We start from the raw sequence: 18991 nt of genomic DNA, 5'->3' as shown, positions 1-18991 counted from the left end.
GAGGCGGGCTCACCGCAGAAGCCCATACCCACCAAAGATCTTCAGGGAGCAGTTTTTCTACCTGTACCCAATGCTAAAGGCATCTGTGATTCACCAAAGATATGGTCAGAGAACTGTGCCACATCCTTCAAAAGGACCTGCTACCTCACAGTGCCATGAGGGAACTATTGTCAAACTCACAGTCTTCTCTCTAATCAAAGTTCAAGAGTATCAGCCGCATGGTTGTGCCAGGGTAGATGTAATCCCAATCTTTCAGGTCGGCGCAACATCGAGGGCTAAAGGGCCTGTACTGCGCTGTAATGTTCTATGTTCTATCAGAGAACCAATGAATGCATGCAGGTGGCTCTGCATGCCTCAGTTACAAATTGGGAAATGTACCAGAACCACAAGGGATTCAAATCTATCAATGGGCATCGGTGTGTGACCATGTCCAGTCCATATTGATGAATGCCTGCCATTTGGTAAGGTACCTTCAATCTGATGCTTTCTACTGATCCCATTGTCTCCAGGTCATCGCAAAGTCCCAGAGGCTGGCTATTTGGAGACAAAGCATACATACCATACACATGGTTGCCCTCTGCATTCTTACAGGCAATGAGCGCCATGATGCCATCAGGAATGTGGTGGAGAAGATCAATGGCAATCTCCAGCAATTGTTCCATTTACTGGACCACACTGGGAGGGAGCCCTATAATATTCACCAAAGCACATCTCCATATTACCAGTAGCAATATGAAGGCTGAGGAGGAGGCACAGTAAAAGCAGGGCGAGGAGCAAGGAGAATGCATCCGGGACACGTGTGCTCAGGGCAGATGGCCGATGAGCAACTGCACAACTGCAGAGATGCTGGCTCACTTAGGATGTCATCCTTTCACCACTACTACTCCACAGCTTTCCACCTTTCCAGCCATCTGATACATCCATCACATAATTCTATTCCCTCCTCACCATATCCATGGACACTCCCCATGACCCTTCCTCATCCCGAACCTCCCAAGTGGAAACCCACTCTCTCCCCGGCAGTGCCAGGTGACAGCCAAGGTACTTCTTAGGCATGGCTCTCTTCCCCCCCCCCCGGTCGAGGTTTCCATTTCTCCAGAACTGTTGTGGGGTGGACACAGGGATGAGGGAAAGAGATTCCTTGTATGGGGGAGGGTGATACAGTGGGATGGCCTGCTAATGACATTTAAAATATGAGATTGAGGTTCCTGACCTTTCATGAAGGGAACCTCATTATGTCATTAGCGGGAGCAGGATCCATCTCAGTGGGAAATTCCATTGCCATAAGCCACATTAGGGAATCTTGGATTCCTTCCTCGTGCCTCCATTTGGTGTCCTCCTTCTTATAGCCACTTGCAATACAGGCAGTTGATGTTAAATATCTAAAGATATGGTCTACTTCAGCAGTGATGCAAGATCACTTGAGAGGGAGAGCTTCCAGTGGCACCACGTAGGTGGAGGTTGCATGTTGGGTGGCTCCTGCTAGAGCTTTCTTTTTTGGCCCTTTTCACCAGATTCAGGGGAAAATTTTAGGTTATTGATTTATAGAAAGTGTTCTTGAAAATACAGAAAAATGTGTCATTTGAAACATGGAAGTCTGGCAATATCTGGTTTGAGAGGGTACAGGGAAAGATCCCACAAAAGTTTCATAGCAGCTTCAAAGAGCAGGGTTATAAAATGCAGATGCTTGCTCACAAGCAGGGTTAGTAAACACAGGTTTCATGTGGTAAGCTAAAACAATGGCTCACACCTTCATGGAATGTAACTATCTCAGGAAGCATCTGAAAAAGCATGGATGAGAGTTTCAATTGCATTAAGTGACGAATGTTTAAAACAGGCAAGTCTTTCAAGTCATAACCAAGTAAATTTTAGCATACAGCTAAAAGCAAAGTTTCACACCTTAATTGAAATAAACTCTCTTAGTAAACAGCTGGAAAGGATGGAAGATGCCCAGTCGAATTTGGTGTCAATTTTAAAGTGTAAAATTCTACGAACATCAAGTCAATTAAAAGAAATTGGAGACGACCTGTCTACGAGAAACATCATTTAAGTCAAAATCAAAGGCAAAGTTATGAGCTGGGGACAATTGGAAAATTAAACGATTCAAAATCACAGAAATAAAAGTTAACTATTGAAACCAAAGCATTTTTTAATCAGATCTGAGAGGAGACGATATGCCCAAAATGAATAATTAGTTGTAGTAAGATGTTTACATCAAAGATACTTTAAACTATCAAAGTGAAACAAGCCCATTTACAATAAAGTCGTTAAAACTTAATAACTCTCAGAAAGAGAATATAAACCCAGGGAGCAGCAGCAACAAGGACAGAGGACAGGAGAAACCAGCAACAGGAGAGAAGGGGAGGAGAACTCAGAGAGAGAGAGAGAGAGAGAGAGAGAGAGCTCGGTCATGGGAAAGACAAGGCAAGCAGCCGAGTTTAAACAGTTATACATCTAAGGAAGACTAAAATTTAAACAGGAGTCAGAGTCAGCTTAGAGATAGCTAGCAGAGCCAGCTCTCACAGCTCGGTGCATGGGAAGAACAGGACACAGCAACCGAGTTCACCAGCGAATACAACTCAAGAAGACCAGATTTTAAGAAGATCGATTGCCAAGGTGGGCCTGAAGCAACCAGCAGCAGCCAGAAGCAAGATCTTTTTTCCTTTCTGTAAAGAAAGTGTTTGCAGCTTTTAAAAGAAAAAATATAATAATAAAAATAACTTAACCTGAAAAAGTGGTTATTAGCTTACTTCACTTCCTTAATAACGCAGGACCCAGGACATCAATGCTATTAAGGGGTAAGTAGGTAAAATTCTTCGGTGAAGGTATGGGTTATACCGGGGGATAACTTGAAAAGATAGTTTGACCTGAATAGCACCCACAGAAGCCTGCACTGGAGTCAGGGAGTGAGAATCCCTGTTCACCATTTAGAATATCAACCTTTTTTTTTTGTATAGGGGGAATTCTAAGAATAGTGGTGAGTTTTAACTTCAAAAGGTTGCAGCATCTATAGGATGTTGAAAACCAGAAGAAGAAAACGGGATGAAAAGGTGCAAGCGATAGTCTGCGGTGCGAAGTTCTGTGGGAGGAAAGATGGTGGGAACAAGCGTGCCGGATGGGGCTGCGCCCATTACAGTGGACACACTGACTGAAATGATGGCGGTGGAGTTTGAGTGTCAGTTCGCCAAACATTTTGATTGGCTTCAGAAGGATATGATGGCCTCATTCAAGGAGTTGGCGAATGATATTCTGACCCTGATAAAGGAGACTTTGGGAAAGACATAAATGGTACTGCGGAAGCAAGGAGAGGTATTGAAGGGGGTGAGACATTGTCGCGGCACAGTGACCAGTTCACCTTGATAGGGGAGGAGCTGCAGAAGAGTAGCAAAGGGCTGAGAGCCAAAGTGGAAGATGTGGAGAACAGGTCACAAAGGCAGAATATCAGATTTTCTGCAGTCAAGAGACACTAGTGAAGTCTGTGCAGTTGATAGGACAGGCTTTTTTAAAAATGTGTTCTTGGGACGTGGGCATCACTGGCTGCGCAAGCCTTTGTTGCCCATCCCTAATTGCCCTTGAACTGAGTGGCTTACTGGGCCATTTCAGAGTGGGGCAGTTAAGAGACAACTGCATTACTGTCTGGAGTCACTTGTAGGTCAGGCCGGGTAAGGATGGCAGATTTCCTTCCCTGAAGGAAATTAGTGAACCAGATGGTTTTTATGATAAGTGGCAATGGTTTCATAATCATTGTTATACTATCAATTCCAGATTATTTTTTATTGAATTCAAGTTTCACCATCTGCCATGGTGGAATTTGAACCCGGAACCCCAGAGCATTACCCTGGGTCTCTGGATTACTAGCCTAGTGGCAATGCCATTATGCCACTACCTCCCCTTTTTATTTACTTTATTTTATTAATAAAATAAAATCAGACATTTATTTGAGGCAACTAAGAGATGCTCATTTCACCATACATATGGACACATTATGACCTTGAACTGACCATAACAGTTGCTGCAGATGCATCAGCAACTGGACTAGCAGCCGTCGTATTTCAAATCCAGAAGGATGGATCTAGCAGACCAGCATATTATGCATCACAATCATTGACTGAAATAGAACATAGAAACTCTATAACCACAATGGGCCTGCGAGAAGCTCTTCGGTCTATCGTTCATCGTTGAGACAGTCCACAATCCATTCGCTAACTAATTAAATTTCAAGGGCACCAAGAATCCAGAGATTTTGGTTGAGACAAACCCATGGGGAAGACATGTCACAATGTTGTTGACTATTAGTCCAGGTGGATTGGGGTCAAACATTGTCATGGTCTGACTTCAAAAGCAGTCATTAAATTAGTAAAATCAATTATTGCCACACATGGCATTTCAAATTGAGTAATTTCAGACAATGGCTCACAATTTACAAATTAATGTTTTAAAAAGTTCTCAGAAAACTATGGACTTATCCTTATGACTAATTCATTCAGGTACCCACAATCAAATAGAGGGGCCACAAGAGGAACAAGAATGGTAAAAACTTCACTGAAGAAAACTGACAATATCACTGTTGAGCAACCGTTCCGTACCACTTCAGAACAGTTCGGCTCCCTCAGAATTCTCTATCAGAAAACCATCAGGAAAGGTGGCCACAGACTCAACTTAGGACAAAAGTTCGGCACAACATTGTGGGCCGAAGGGCCTGTTTTGTGCTGTATTTTCTATGTTCTATGTTCTGTTCTTCCACACACACAAAGCAGCAGATATAGAAAAAATGTGGGAGAAGAAGGTTAAGTGTCATGCATATCAAACCAGAAACTATAATCAATGACATAGAATGCATGATTCACCAGAACTCCACAGAAGAGCTTCTCGCAGGCCCATTGTGGTGAATCAGACTAGTTTCATTACCAGAAACGGCAAACATATGGGTGACAAGGTCCCAGCAACATTCGAGCGGGAAAGACCGCTGGATCATATGTTGGGCTGCCTCCCGACAAACGAATGGAGTGAATTCCTAATGCAGGAACTCCAATAGCTCAAGGATGCCATCAAACTGGAAATAATGGCAGCTTTGAAAGTGGCGGCAGCGGAGGCACTAGTTATCCTGCAAGCGGCGTTAAAAAAGACAAAAAGGCGGCTAGAAGCGACGAGCAGAGAACTGGGAAAGGCTGCGACCGACCAGAACATTTCGAACCGCTTCACTAGAGACAGAGATGGCAAGGTTGTTGGCAACACAAGGGGCACTAAGGGGGAAGGTCATGGACCAAGAAAATCAACCGTGCCGTCAGAACCTCCGCAGTGTGGGCCTACCAGAGGGAACAGAGGGCAGGAACCCTATGGAGTACATGACCCAGATCCTAGGCAAACTAGTTGGAAGGGATAGTTTCCCCAAACCCCCAGAAGTGGACAGAGCCCACAGGTCACCCCAGCCAAAGCCAGGGAACAGCCTTGGGCCATCATTGCAACAGACATTAGGGCAGACCTGGCCAAAAGCCTGGCGGAATTTAACAAAGCCCAGGCAACCCTTTAGAAAAGCAATGTGTGGTTCAGGTTGCTATACTCCGCCAAGCTCTGGGTGACGTTCTCGGGCAGGGAGTACTGTTTCACTGCACCAGCAGACACAGATGAATCTGTCCACAAGCATGGACTGGGAATCGGTCAACGAAACATGTAGAAACTATTTGCGTGGGACTGTACTGCCTCATCTTCAATTCTGTTGAGTCTCAGAAAGGAGAGGGTGAGGATGAAAGAGGGGGTGTGGAGGAGGAAGGGGGAGGCGGATTGGGCAGCCAAATGGTGAGGATGATGACCATGACCATCTTGGCTGGGCCCCTAACAAAGGAAAACTCCGGAGTACACAGGCGCATCCACAAGCTAAGTATGGTTGACCCCCCCCCCCCCCCCCCCCCCCCCCCCGGTCAGAACCTGGAACATCACAAGACTTAACGGCCCAGTAAAAAGATGCAGAGTCCTTGCCATTCTGAAAAGTTTGAAAGCCGACATAATCAGCCTCCAAGAGACCCACCTGAGGGGGAAGGACTGACTGCGGGTAAGAAAGAACTGGGTGGTACAGGCTGATCAACCGTGCTACCGCACAAGGGATTGGGGGGGGGGGGGCTTTACTGCTCAATAAGAGGTCAGCATTTACAACGACAAGGACTGTTACGGACCGATGGGGACGGTACATCATGGTTAGTGACGTCCTGGAAGGAGCACCAGTGGTCCTTGCAAATGTGTACACTCCCAACTGGGACGAGGTGGAATTCATGAAAAACATCATGGCAGATATCCCCGACATAGACACACAACGACGCATCATGGGTGGGGGGGAGAAACTTGAAGTGCGCACAGGACCCACAGGCAGACAGATCAAACCCCAAATGGGATGGCAAAGGAATCTGGCGTGTTCAGGTGACAGATGGAGGCAGTGGACCCATGTAGGTTCACACACCCAGGGGAGGAGGTCTACACCAGGATCAACTTCTTCGTAGTGGGCAAAGCCGTGCTTTCAGGGATAGGGAGAGCGGTATACTCCGCCATCGTAATCTCCGACCACACTACGTGGATGTGAGGGGATGGGGAGGAGAAACGGAGGAGATACGGGGAAGGCGGAAGAGACACGCATCAGTCGGGGGTGGGGGTGGGGATATAGACCACACTCCACACTGTGAGGTTGGAGACTGGCCAGGCACAATGCCTGTTAACTCAGGTTAGGGATAACAACAGCAGGCTCGTTGACATGCTGGAAAGGGTCAATCAGGCCTTCGTGACCTTCTACCGAGGGTTGTACCCCTCCCAGTCGTGGGGGAAGTGAACTGGCAGGGTCTGAAAGCACCATTAGAACTGGTAGAAGTCATGGAAAGTATCAACTCCCGCAGGCGGGGAAGGCGCCGGGGCCAGATGAATTCCCGGCGGACATCTACAAAATATTTGTGCCAGCCTTGGCCCCGCACATATGGGAGATGTTTGCAGACTTACTAGCAAGGGACTCCCTGCCAACAACAGAAATCAGTATTCCAGTGTTATGGGCCAGGGTTTAGAGAACACCAAAGTAAATCAAGGAGTTCACCTGACCCACAACTTTTAATAGATGTTGGTTTAGCTCACTGAGCTAAAACGCTGGCTTTTAAAGCAGACCAAGCAGGCCAGCAGCATGGTTCGATTCCCGTACCAGCCTCCCCGGACAGGCGCCGGAATGTGTCGGCTATGGGCTTTTCACAGTAACTTCATTGAAGCCTATTCGTGACAATAAGCGATTTTCATTTCATTATGAGGAACACAAGGGCCCACTTTCCAGTTGTGATGCAACAGAGATCTCAAGTATTGTTAAACAAAGCAATGTTTATTCTATGAATCCAGTTAACATTTTATAAACACACAGTAAACATCTTATCAACTGCCAACACAGATACCCCCCAAATAAAATACAGTAAACTATAGGTAACCCTTAGTAACTTTCCTAACAACATCCATAAGCCAAACACCCTTTTTTCCTACAAAAATAGTAGGTTTGCATTCCTTAATGAAACAGGTATTACTGTGAAATTATCAAGTGATCTGGAGACATTCTTGAGCATGCAGAAAGAGACCAAAATGCGTGGTTGGTTTGGATGCAGCTCCCCAACTGAAAACCAAAAAAAATACTCAGAGCCAAAAACAGCTTTCAGCTCAAAACAAAAGTAAAAAGCAGAGCCAGAGCCCAGCTCCACCCACACAATGACATCACTGCAGCCATTTGAGAAGACAAACATTTCTTGAAATGTCATTCCTATGACAACTCTCCCCCAAGAAAAAAAATAAGCCATCAACTTTAAGATGGTTTAATTTTTCACCTTTTCACTTTCTTTAAAGCAAAATTGACAATAAATATACCTTTTTGTAAACAAAAACAAAACACGCAAACATTTTCAATAATAGAGTCCATTCTAATTCTTCTTCCTCCACCGAACCCGCTTCTCTTCATCACATTCGTGACAAAGCATCGGCTATCACATTTTCTCATCCTGCCACAGGTATTTTTTTCAAATGAAATGGCTGTAACAGTAAACTCCATCGAAACAGTCTGGCATTGTTATTCCGGAACCGCTCCAAAAACATCAATGGATTATGATCGGTACATATAAATGTTTCAGATGGATTTTCATGGTTAGTGATCTCATTTTCAGCTGGTAATATAAATTTGAAAATGTTGCAAAGCCAGCACCAAGCTCAAAGTCTCCTTCTCAATCGTTGAATACTTTTTCTGGTGCTTATTTAATTTCTTTGAAAAATAACCAATAGGCCGCTCTAGTCCTTCGTCGTCTTCTTGTAAAAGCACCGCACCTACGCCCACATCACTCGCATCAACAGCCACTTTGAATGGTTGTGTATAATTTGGGATGCCCAACACAGGAGCAGCGGTTAACACAGCCTTTAGGCTGTCCAATGCCTATTGACACCCCGCTGCCCACTGAAATTTGCTACGCTTCTTTAACAAGTCCGTCAGTGGAGTGACCACACTGCTAAAATTCTGCACATATTTCCAGTAAAATCCACTCATGCCAAGAAATCGTATTATTTCCCGTCGTGTCAAGGGTATTGGAAACTCCCCAATAACTTTTGTTTTAGCATCCCTTGGGACCATTAGACCCTGTCCAATTGTATGGCCAAGGAAAGTGATTTGGGCTTTTCCAAATTCACTTTTGGCTAGGTTTACCACCAAACCTGCCTCCTGGAGTCAATCGAATAACTGCATCAGATGTTTTAAATGTTCTTTCCATGTCTGGCTGAAAATTACCAGATTGTTTATGTATACCGCACAATTGGGTAACCCTGAATCAATTTTACTAGTTAACTGTTGAAATGTGAGGGCAGCACGGTGGCCTAGTGGTTAGCACAACCGCCTCACGGCGCTGAGGTCCCAGGTTCGATCCCGGCTCTGGGTCACTGTCTGTGTGGAGTTTGCACATTCTCCCCGTGTCTGCGTGGGTTTCGCCCCCACAACCCAAAAATGTGCAGAGTAGGTGGATTGGCCATGCTAAATTGCCCCTTAATTGGAAAAAATAATTGGGTAATCTAAATTTTTTAAAAAACAATAAAAAAATTTTAAAAACTGTTGAAATGTGGCTGGGGTGTTTTTCATGCCATGAATTGGTATATACCATCTGGAGTCACAAAAGCTGATATCTCCTTCGCCTTTTTAACCTTAAGTAAATCCAGTTTGGACATAAAAGCTGATTGTCCCACCTTCTCAATGAAATCTTCCAAGTATGGGATAGGATAAGAGTCTGTTCTTATAACTGCAATAACCGTTCCATAGTCCACACACAACCGTTTGGTACAGTCCGGTTTCGGTACCTTCATTATGGGTGAGCTCCATTGGTTGCAACCCACTTCAATTATGCCATTTTTAAGCACACTCAATCTCTTTGTTAACTTGTCCAATTTTAAAGGGTTAAGTCTATATGGGTGTTGTTTGATTGGAATAACATTTCCCACATCTACATCATGTATAGCCATTTTAGTACTTCCCAATTTATCTCCACAAACTTGCCCATGTGATATTAGTAACTCTTTCAGGTCAGTTTGTTTTTCCTCTGTAAGGTAACTCAACAATTTATCCCAATTTTTAAGAACATCCTCGTTTTCCAATTTAATTTGAAGGATGTCAAATTCAAAGTCATCTGGATTTGGTTCTTCGCTTTGAATTAGGATCATTAAAACCTCCTCCTTTTGCTCTCCTTCCCTTTCAAAGTACCTTTTAAGCATATTTCCTTTCAAGCATATTCACATGACACTCTGAGTTTTCCTTCTATCCGGCATTTGTGAAGGAGTTACTTAAATTCTTTACTAGATAGGGACCACCCACAGAAATACAATCGGATCAAGGATCAAATTTTACCTCAAGGTTATTCAAAGAAGTTATGGATAGTTTAGGAATAAAACAATTTGAATCAATGGGCAGCACGATAGCACAAGTGATTAGCACTGTGGCTTCACAGCACCAGGGTCCCAGGTTTGACTCCCTGCTAGGTCACTGACTGTGCAGAGTCTGCATGTTCTCCACGTGCCTGCGTGGGTTTCCTCTGGGTGCTCCGGTTTCCTCCCGTAGTCCAAAGGTGTGCAGGTTAGATGGATTGGCCATGATAAATTGCCCTTAGTGACCAAAAAAGGTTAGGAGGGGTTATTGGGTTACGGGGTTAGGGTGGGAGTGAGGACTTAAGTGGGTTGGTGCGGACTCGATGGGCCGAATGGCCTCCTGCACTGTATGTTCTAAAAAAAAAACTGCGCACCATCCAGAATCTCAGGGAGCGTTACAAAGGTGGCATAAGGGCAGCACGGTAGCATTGTGGATAGCACAATTGCTTCACAGCTCCAGGGTCCCAAGTTCGATTTCGACTTGGGTCACTGTCTGTGTGGAGTCTGCACATCTTCCCCGTGTGTGCGTGGGTTTCCTCCGGGTACTCCGGTTTCCTCCCACAGTCCAAAGATGTGCAGGTTGGGTGGATTGGCCATGAAAAATTGCCCTTAGTGTCTAAAATTCTATGATTAACCTAGGACAAAAGTTCGGAACAACATCGTGGGCCGAAGGGCCTGTTCTGTGCTGTATTTCTCTATCTATCAGGCATCAAAGACAATGTTGAGGGCTTATTGTCAAGATTATCCAGAGGATTGGGATAAAGGAATTCCATTTGTACTGTGTGCAATTAGGGATGCACCTAATGAGTCAACCAAATTCAGTCCTTTTGAACTAATTTTTGGTCATGAGGTAAGAGGACTACTTAAGTTGATTAAGGAAATATTGGTGAGTGAGTAGTCGGAACTTATATTATTGGATTACGTATCAAATTTTAGGGAACGATTAAATAGAGCAGGGGAATTGGCTAGACAACATTTAAAAGTTGCACAGCATGTGATGAAACGGGTAGCGGACAAGAAAGCAAAAGTTTGTAGTTTTACCAGTGGAGCTAAAGTTTTAGTATTGTTACCAGTGGTAGGTAAACCTTTCAAAGCAAGGTTTTGTGGACCTTATTAGACTGAAAGGAAATTATGTGAGGTGAATTATGTGGCCAGGGTTTAGAGAGCCCCAAAGTATATCATGGAGTTCACCTGACCCACAACTTTGAATAGATTGTGGTTATGGGGAAATACACAGGTCTACTCTGCAGGTGTGATGCACCAGAAATCTACAGTACTTTTAACTTAAAACAATGTTTATTTATGAAACCAGTTAACTTTATACACCCACAGTAAACATCTTAACAACCATCAACACCAATAAATCCTCCAAAGAATACAGTACTCTCTAAGTAACTCTTAATCTTTCCTTGCAACATCCATAAGACAAAAAGAACCCTCTTTACAAAAACACATTAGGTTTAAATGATCTACTGAGAGCAGTTATCACTCTGAATTCACCAAATTATTTGGCTGGCTGCAACACCAACATTAACATGAAACTAAAAAAAAAAACAGACACACCCAAACTATTCCTCAAAGCGAAACTAAAATGCAGAGCCAGAGCTCAGCTCCACCCAAACTCTGACATCACTGCATCCACTTAGGCAGACAAACATTTTTTAAAGTGACATTCCCATGACAGAACGCCAGATAGAAGGAAAAGTCCTTCACCTGGATCACAAAAACCTCGCTTTTACCCATATTGAATTAAGATTCCCTTCAGATCTGCATAATCTCCCCTAACGGGTCAAAAATATATAGGAGTACATCGTCTGCATATAACGAGACCCTGTGTTTCACCACGCAGGATGTGCAGTTGGCTGGAACTGGTATATGTATGTGCCAGGACTTAACCATGGAGTTGGCGAGGAGGGGGTGGCCTTTAGCCAAATGAAGATAACACTGTATAACAGCGGTATGCGGTTCGGAGTAGTGTACGCAGCTAAGTCGAGGGTGACCTACAACTCCAAAGACCTTTACTTGGAGATGGTGGGAGCAGCGGAGGCATTTGTGCAGACAGAAGGATTGGGGCAGAAGTGAGAGATGGGACTGAGGATTAGTCTTGGACTGAGGGTAGGGGAGATGGAAGATTGTATATAGTTCTAATTTTTATTTCATGTTGTTATATGTGTCAAATGGGGTGAAGTTGCCTATTTGGGTGTTGTAGGTGGTGTTTTCTTTTTTGAAACGATGGTTTTCAGGGGTTTGTTTGCACTGGGTTTGTTTGTTTGAAGGGAATTTCTATGTTTTCCTGGGACCGGGTTTTGGGGGGGGGGGGGGGCCTCCAACACTAGTAAGCTCAGGATGGCTAGTGAGCGAGTGTGGTGGGGGGAGGGGATACAATCATTGGAACCTGGTTGAACAGTTTTCAATGGGCCCAAGTGATGTGAAAAGTGGGGTGAGGTGTTTTCGAGAGGAAGTGGATGGGTGATTCTGGGAGGGCGATCCATGGCAACAAAGGGACTGAGCGGGCCAAGCTCAGTGGGCAGGACCCAGAGATCTGATGATGGCGCAAGGAGGTGAGACACCCCTGGCCAGAATAGTTATACGGAACATGAGGGGTTTGGAGGGGGCCAGTGAAGAGATTGAGTGTGTTTGCGCACCTGAACAGCTCTGAAGGTGAAAGATCAGGTGAGACTCAGGAAGGGCTGGGTGAGCCAAGTATTTCATTCAGGGTTCAACAGTCGGGTGCGGGGTTAGCGGCTTTGGTAAGAGAGCGAGGTTCCTTATGGAGAAAGTAGTGGCGGACCAGGAGGTTAGATATATGATAGTATCGGGATGTTGGAGGGGAGGCCGGAGGTGTTGGCAAGTGTGTACAACCCAAACTGGGATGAGGCAAGATTTGTGAGGAAGGTGTTTGGGGCCATTCCTGACTTGGATTCGCAAAAGCTAATAGTGGGAGGAAATTGGAATTTGGCACAAGAGCGAAGGATGGACAGGTCATAGCTAGCTGCGCTCGCTCACTCAGTTGAGGGGAGAAGGGAGGGGGTGGGGGTGAGACGAGGAAGGCACTGACTGGGCTTATGAGGGAAAGGGGAGGGGTGGACCCGTGGAGATTCTTGCACCCGAGGGAGTGGGAGTTTCATTTTTCTCCTCAGTTCACAAGATTTATTTGCGGATAGTAGTAGTAGTGGGGAAGGTGCTGTTGGCAGGTGTTAGGGGATCAGAGTATTCGGTGATAGCGATCTCGGATCATGCACCACATTGGGTGGTGTGGACATGGTCCTGCAGAAGGGGAATAGCGCAGAGACTGGTGTGGAGAATCGACATGGGGTTGCTGTGGGACCAAAGTTTTTATGAGAAGATCGGGAAAATGGTTGAGGGGTACGTGGGCTTTCACTGTACAGTGGATGTATTGCAGGTGGTGGCCTGGGAGGCCCTGAAGGCAGGAGTGATGGGGGAAGGCTATATCATTTAAGGCCAGGTTGGATAAAGAGGAGGGAAGAGCGGCAAAAACTGACAGGGGATATGTTGGAGGCAGACAGCAGGTACACGGGGGAAGTAGATCCGGCACTTTTGGATAGGAGGGTGATTCAGGCTAACTTTGATCTGTTGTCTACGGGGCGGGCGAGATGAGCAATTTATGAGCATGGGGAGAAGGTGGGGCACATGCTGGCAAGTGAACTTCGGAGGGAGGTGGCGGGGAGGGAAATTGTCCGGGTGCGGGATAGGAGGGGAAAATTGGTGGTGGTCCTGGACCAGATTAATAACGTGTTTGAGGAGTTTTCTGAAAATTGATAGGTTGGAGGTACTGGGGAAAATCAGGGGATATGGGAGTTCCTGGACGGATTGGAGTATCTGAGGCTGGAGGAGGAAGGCAGGGCCACACAGAGATCGGTGGGGGAACAGGAGGTAAAGGAGGCAATTGGGACGATGCAATTGGGGGGGTGGCAGGGCCATATGGGTTCGCAGTGGAGTATTACAAGAAATTTAAGGACAATTGGCGCCGTTGATGCTGTGAATGTCTGAGGCGGCAATAGGAAAGGGAGTGCTACCACAAGCATTGGGGCAGGCCTCAAGCTCAGTGAGCTGGACAGCTGATTTGTGATGCAGAACAAGGCCAGCAGCGCGGGTTCAATTCCCGTACCAGCTTACTCGAACAGGCGCCGGAATGTGGCGACTAGGGGCGTTTCACAGTAACCTCATACTTGTGACAAAAAAGGAATGGAAGTATTTGATGGCTATTCTGGAGAGGTTTGGGATCAGGCCAAGATTCACACAGTGGATATGGCTATTATATAAAGAACCGATGGCGAGTGTCCGCACAAACAACATGAGTTTGGGGTACCATGCTCTGCACAAGGGGACCTCTGCTATTTGCATTAACAATAGAGCCTTTGGCCAAATCAGAGCCGAGTGCATCGATGGGGAACATAATGGAACTTCTCCGAAGTTTTGGGTCTTTTTCGGGATATAAATTGAACCGAGAAGAGTGAATATTTTTTGGTGTCCCGGCCGGGAGTGGGAGGGCTACGACTTCACAGGACAGCAACCCACTTCAGGTATTTGGCGGTGCAGGTGGCATGTGACTGAGGGGGGGGGGGGGGGGGGGGGGGGGGGGGGGGGGGGTTTCCATGGGTATAATTTTCCTAGCTTGGCTTGGAGGGTGAAAGCAAATTTGACATGGTGGGATAGCCTCCTCTGTCACTGGCAAGTCGGGTGCAGGCGATTAAAATGATTGTGTTGCTGCGATTTCTGTTTCTAGTCCAGTGCCTCCGTCCTCCTGAATGTATATTACTATTGGGTGGCAAATGCCAAAAAGGCACGGTAGCATGGTCGTTAGCACAATTGCTTCACAGCTCCAGGGTCCCAGGTTCGATTCCCGGCTTGGGTCACTGTCTGTGTGGAGTCGGCATGTTCTCCCTGTGTATGCGTGGGTTTCCCCCGGGTGCTCCGGTTTCCTCCCACAGTCCAAAGATGTGCAAGTTAGGTGGATTGGCCATGCTGAATTGCCCTGAGTGTCCAAAATTGCCCTTAGTGTTGGGTGGGGATACTGGGTTATGGGGATAGGGTAGAGGTTTGGGCTTGGGTAGTGTGCAGACTAGATGGGCCGAATGGCCTCCTTCTGCACTGTAAACTCTATGTTCTGTTCATGATGATGAACTACTCACGTTATATACAGACAATAGTCTACCTAGGAAGTATGGGATATTGCAATAAACTACGAAAACAAATTATGTATTTTTGATTGTGAGAATCATTCCTGCAGCATTAATTTAGCCTTTAAAAGTGGTCCAAGAAGTGAAATTATCCATCATCCAAGTTGACAGAAAATGGATTGGGCATCCTACATATTCCTACAAGTAAATTACTGATATCAGTTTATGAGTTCTGGAATCTGCTCATCCAAATATGACAAAAGGATTTTAAAAAATAAATTAGCTTCTGTTGTTATGTTGGTATGAAGGAAACTATCAGCAGAAAATATTTTGAAAAGGATCACAAATTGAACAGTTAAGTTAATCGTGAATGAGGCACATTGCACATATCCCCTTCCCATCGATATTTATCAAGCAATAAAACTGAGGCTGTCTGGCACAGTGTTACCAAGAATGACTTACCCATTTCTGTAGGCAAGGCTGCTTGTTTTTATTTGAACATTATTGTTAATACTTGTTTATAGATGTTGCTTCATTATTCATTTATAGTCCCCTGAAAACATTTTCAGTAAAGGTGTTAATTTAGAAGTTAAATCAATGCCTACCATCAAATCTTGATCATGCATTACATCCTTGTATCCTGATGGGTCCAACACCAGACCACAGGGATCTGTGAATAGTCCATGTATATGAAGGACACTGTATTTTTGTAGACCTCTGGCCCACTGAACCACCTACAAAAGCATAAAAGAGCCTTCAAATTAAATCAATGAACAAATTATGCAGGATCACTGACTACATTTTCTTTCATAACTGACAATTTTAAAAGCTGCAAAGCTGTTGAGAAAATCTTGAAGCATGCAAATCTGGAACCAGTCATGCCCGCTGTTTGAGCATTAAGTATGTTATTGAAGCATTTTATGGAGCAGATGGGAGCTGTGGACCCCTGGAGGTTCGCCCACCCGGGGGAGAAAGAATTCTCCTTCTTCTCCCCAGTACACAACGTGTTCACCAGTATTGACTTCTTTGTGGTGGGGAAAACGGTGCTTCCAGGGATAGACAAAGTGGAATACTCCGCAATTGTGATATCAGACCACGCCCCACACTACATGGACGTGCGGCTGGAGATGGGAAGGGCCCAGCGCCCCACATGGAGGTTGGACGGTGCCTTACTAGCTGACAAGGCCTTCAGCGAAAGGATAGCGCGGGCCATAGCAGAGTACATGGAGAACAACCAAAACGGGGAGGTATCATCCTCCACGTTCTGGGAAGCGCTTAAGGCCGTACTAAGAGGGGAAATCATTGCCTTCAAAGCGCAAAGAGATAGGGAGGAAAGGGTGGCTGGGCAGAAGCTGGTCGACTCCATACTGGAGGTAGACCGTAAATACTCCGAGGCCCCGACCGTAGAGCTCATGGCGGAGAGAAAAGAACTACAAAGGAACTTTGACCTGCTCTCCACCAGGAAAGCAGTGCACCAACTCCGCCAGGCGCGCGTGACCCTGTACGAACACGGAGACAAAGCCAGCCGCCTGTTGGCACACCAGCTGAGAAAGCAGGCAGCCACCAGAGAAATTGCGCAGATCAGGGGTACCAGAGGCATGTTGGAAACAGAACCAGAGAGGATTAACAAAACCTTCAAGGCTTTCTACCAAGAGCTGTACACCTCAGAGCCCCCAACGGGGAAGGCTGGGATGAACCGGTTCCTTGATGGACTGGACATACCAGTCGTGGGAGAGGGCAGGAAACGGGAACTGGAAGCACCACTAGCACTGGGAGAGATCATGGACAGTATCAGCTCCATGCAGACGGGGAAGGCGCCGGGACCGGACGGATTCCCGGCGGACTTCTACAAAAAATTTGCGACAGCACTGGCCCCGCACCTGCGGGAGATGTTCACAGACTCGCTAGCTAGGGGCACACTGCCACCCACGTTAGCACAGGCCTCAATCTCGCTGATACCTAAGAAAGACAAAGGCCCAACGGAATGTGGGTCATACAGACCCATATCTCTGCTGAACGCAGACGCCAAAATACTGGCCAAAGTCCTAGCCAAAAGGCTAGAAGACTGTGTACCTGAGGTGGTCACAGAGGACCAGACGGGCTTCGTCAAAGGTAGACAGCTCACCTCGAACATCAGGCGCCTGCTGAACGTGATAATGACCCCCTCCGGGGAGAGAACACAAGAGGTGATCGTCTCCCTGGACGCAGAAAAGGCCTTCGACAGTCGAATGGAAATACCTCATAGAGGTACTTGAGCGGTTCGGGCTTGGAACAGGGTTCACCGCTTGGGTAAAGCTCCTATACAACGCCCCCATGGCGAGTGTATGGACCAACAATACCAACTCCCAATACTTCCAGCTGCACAGGGGCACCAGACAAGGATGCCCACTGTCCCCGCTGCTGTTCGCACTAGCAATCGAACCGCTAGCAATCGCGCTCAGGGCAGCAAAAAATTGGAGGGGGATCCGAAGGGGAGGCAGAGAGCACAGAGTCTCACTCTATGCAGATGATCTGCTCCTCTACATCTCGGACCCACAAAGCAGCATGGACGGAATCATCGCGCTCCTGAAAGAGTTTGGAGCCTTCTCGGGCTACAAACTCAACATGAGCAAAAGCGAGATCTTCCCAGTACACCAGCAAGGGGGTGGGGGGGGCAGCACTAAAGGGGCTGCCGTTCAAACAAGCCCAAAATAAATTCTGCTACCTGGGGATCCAAATAGCCCATGACTGGAAAGGGATCCACAAATGGAACCTCACCAGCCTGGCGGAGGAAGTAAAAAAGGACCTGCAAAGATGGAACACACTCCCACTCTCCCTCACGGGGAGAGTCCAGACGATCAAAATGAACGTATTGCCCAGGTTCCTCTTCCTGTTTAGATCCATTCCGATCTACATACCCAAGGCCTTCTTCAAAGCGCTGGACAAACTTATCATGGCGTTCGTATGGGGGGGGGGTAAAATGCTAGGATCCCAAAGAAGGTCCTACAAAAAACAAAATCCAGGGGGGGGCTAGCCCTCCCGAATCTACAATTCTACCACTGGGCGGCAACAGCCGAGCGAGTAAGGGGATGGATCCAGGAGCCAGAAGCCGAGTGGGTGTGTGCGGAGGAGGCCTCCTGCATGAGGACCTCCCTCCGGGCCCTCGCCACGGCAGCACTCCCATCCCCACCCAAAAAACACTCCAGCAGCCCAGTGGTGACAGCCACCCTCCAATCCTGGAACCAACTGCGGCAGCAATTTGGCCTGAACAAAATGTCGGACAAGGCTCCCATCTGCAACAACCATAGGTTCAAACCAGCACTGACTGACGCCACCTTCAAAAGGTGGAGGCAGGACGGGGGTCACTGACAGTCAGAGACCTATACACGGACGACAGGATCGCAACACTGGACGAACTGACAGAGAAATTTTGGCTAGCTGGGGGGAACGAGCTACGGTACCTGCAGCTCAAAAACGTCCTACGATAGGAGACAAGGACGTACCCACAATCGCCACGACAGACACTACTGGAAGACCTACTGGACGCAAGTATCCTAGAGAAAGGGAACTGTAGCGACATGTATGACCGACTGGTAGAAAGGGACGACACCGTACTGGACGCAACAAGAAGGAAATGGGAGGACGACCTGGGGATGGAGATAGGGTGGGGACTCTGGAGCGAGGCACTGCATAGGGTCAACTCCACCCCCACGTGCGCAAGGCTCAGCCTGACGCAACTAAAAGTGGTACATAGAGCCCACTTAACGAGAAACCGTATGAGTAGGTTCTTCCCGGAGGTGGAGGACAGATGTGAACGGTGCCAAAGAGGCCCGGCCAACCACGCCCACATGTTCTAGTCTTGCCCCAGACTTGTGGAGTACTGGACAGCCTTCTTCGAGGCTATGTCCAAAGTGGTGGGGGTGAGGGTGGAGCCATGCCCGATAGTGGCGGTCTTCGGGGTTTCAGACCAGCCA

The 18991-nt window shown here is 46.8% G+C and overlaps 1 protein-coding gene across 4 annotated transcripts in view; it reads right to left on the bottom strand.

The window, feature by feature from the left end:
• The window catches only part of LOC119954912 (protein FAM118A-like), a 108737-nt gene that overhangs the window by 16800 nt on the left and 72946 nt on the right, over nt 1-18991 (bottom strand). For all 4 annotated transcript variants that reach the window (XR_005458338.1, XR_005458339.1, XM_038780593.1 and 1 more), the window contains one exon: nt 15644-15772. Coding sequence is in view for 2 of the 4 variants with exons in the window: in XM_038780593.1 (XP_038636521.1) it covers nt 15644-15772 (129 nt within the window). In the remaining 2 variants the exon portion in view is untranslated. The remainder of the gene's footprint in view (nt 1-15643; nt 15773-18991) is intronic.

This window comes from Scyliorhinus canicula, chromosome 20, assembly GCF_902713615.1.
Source record: "Scyliorhinus canicula chromosome 20, sScyCan1.1, whole genome shotgun sequence".
In the NCBI taxonomy this organism is placed as follows: Eukaryota; Metazoa; Chordata; class Chondrichthyes; order Carcharhiniformes; family Scyliorhinidae; genus Scyliorhinus; species Scyliorhinus canicula.
Note: the sequence above shows the minus strand (reverse complement) of the source record. Positions and strands in the feature narration are given on the sequence as shown.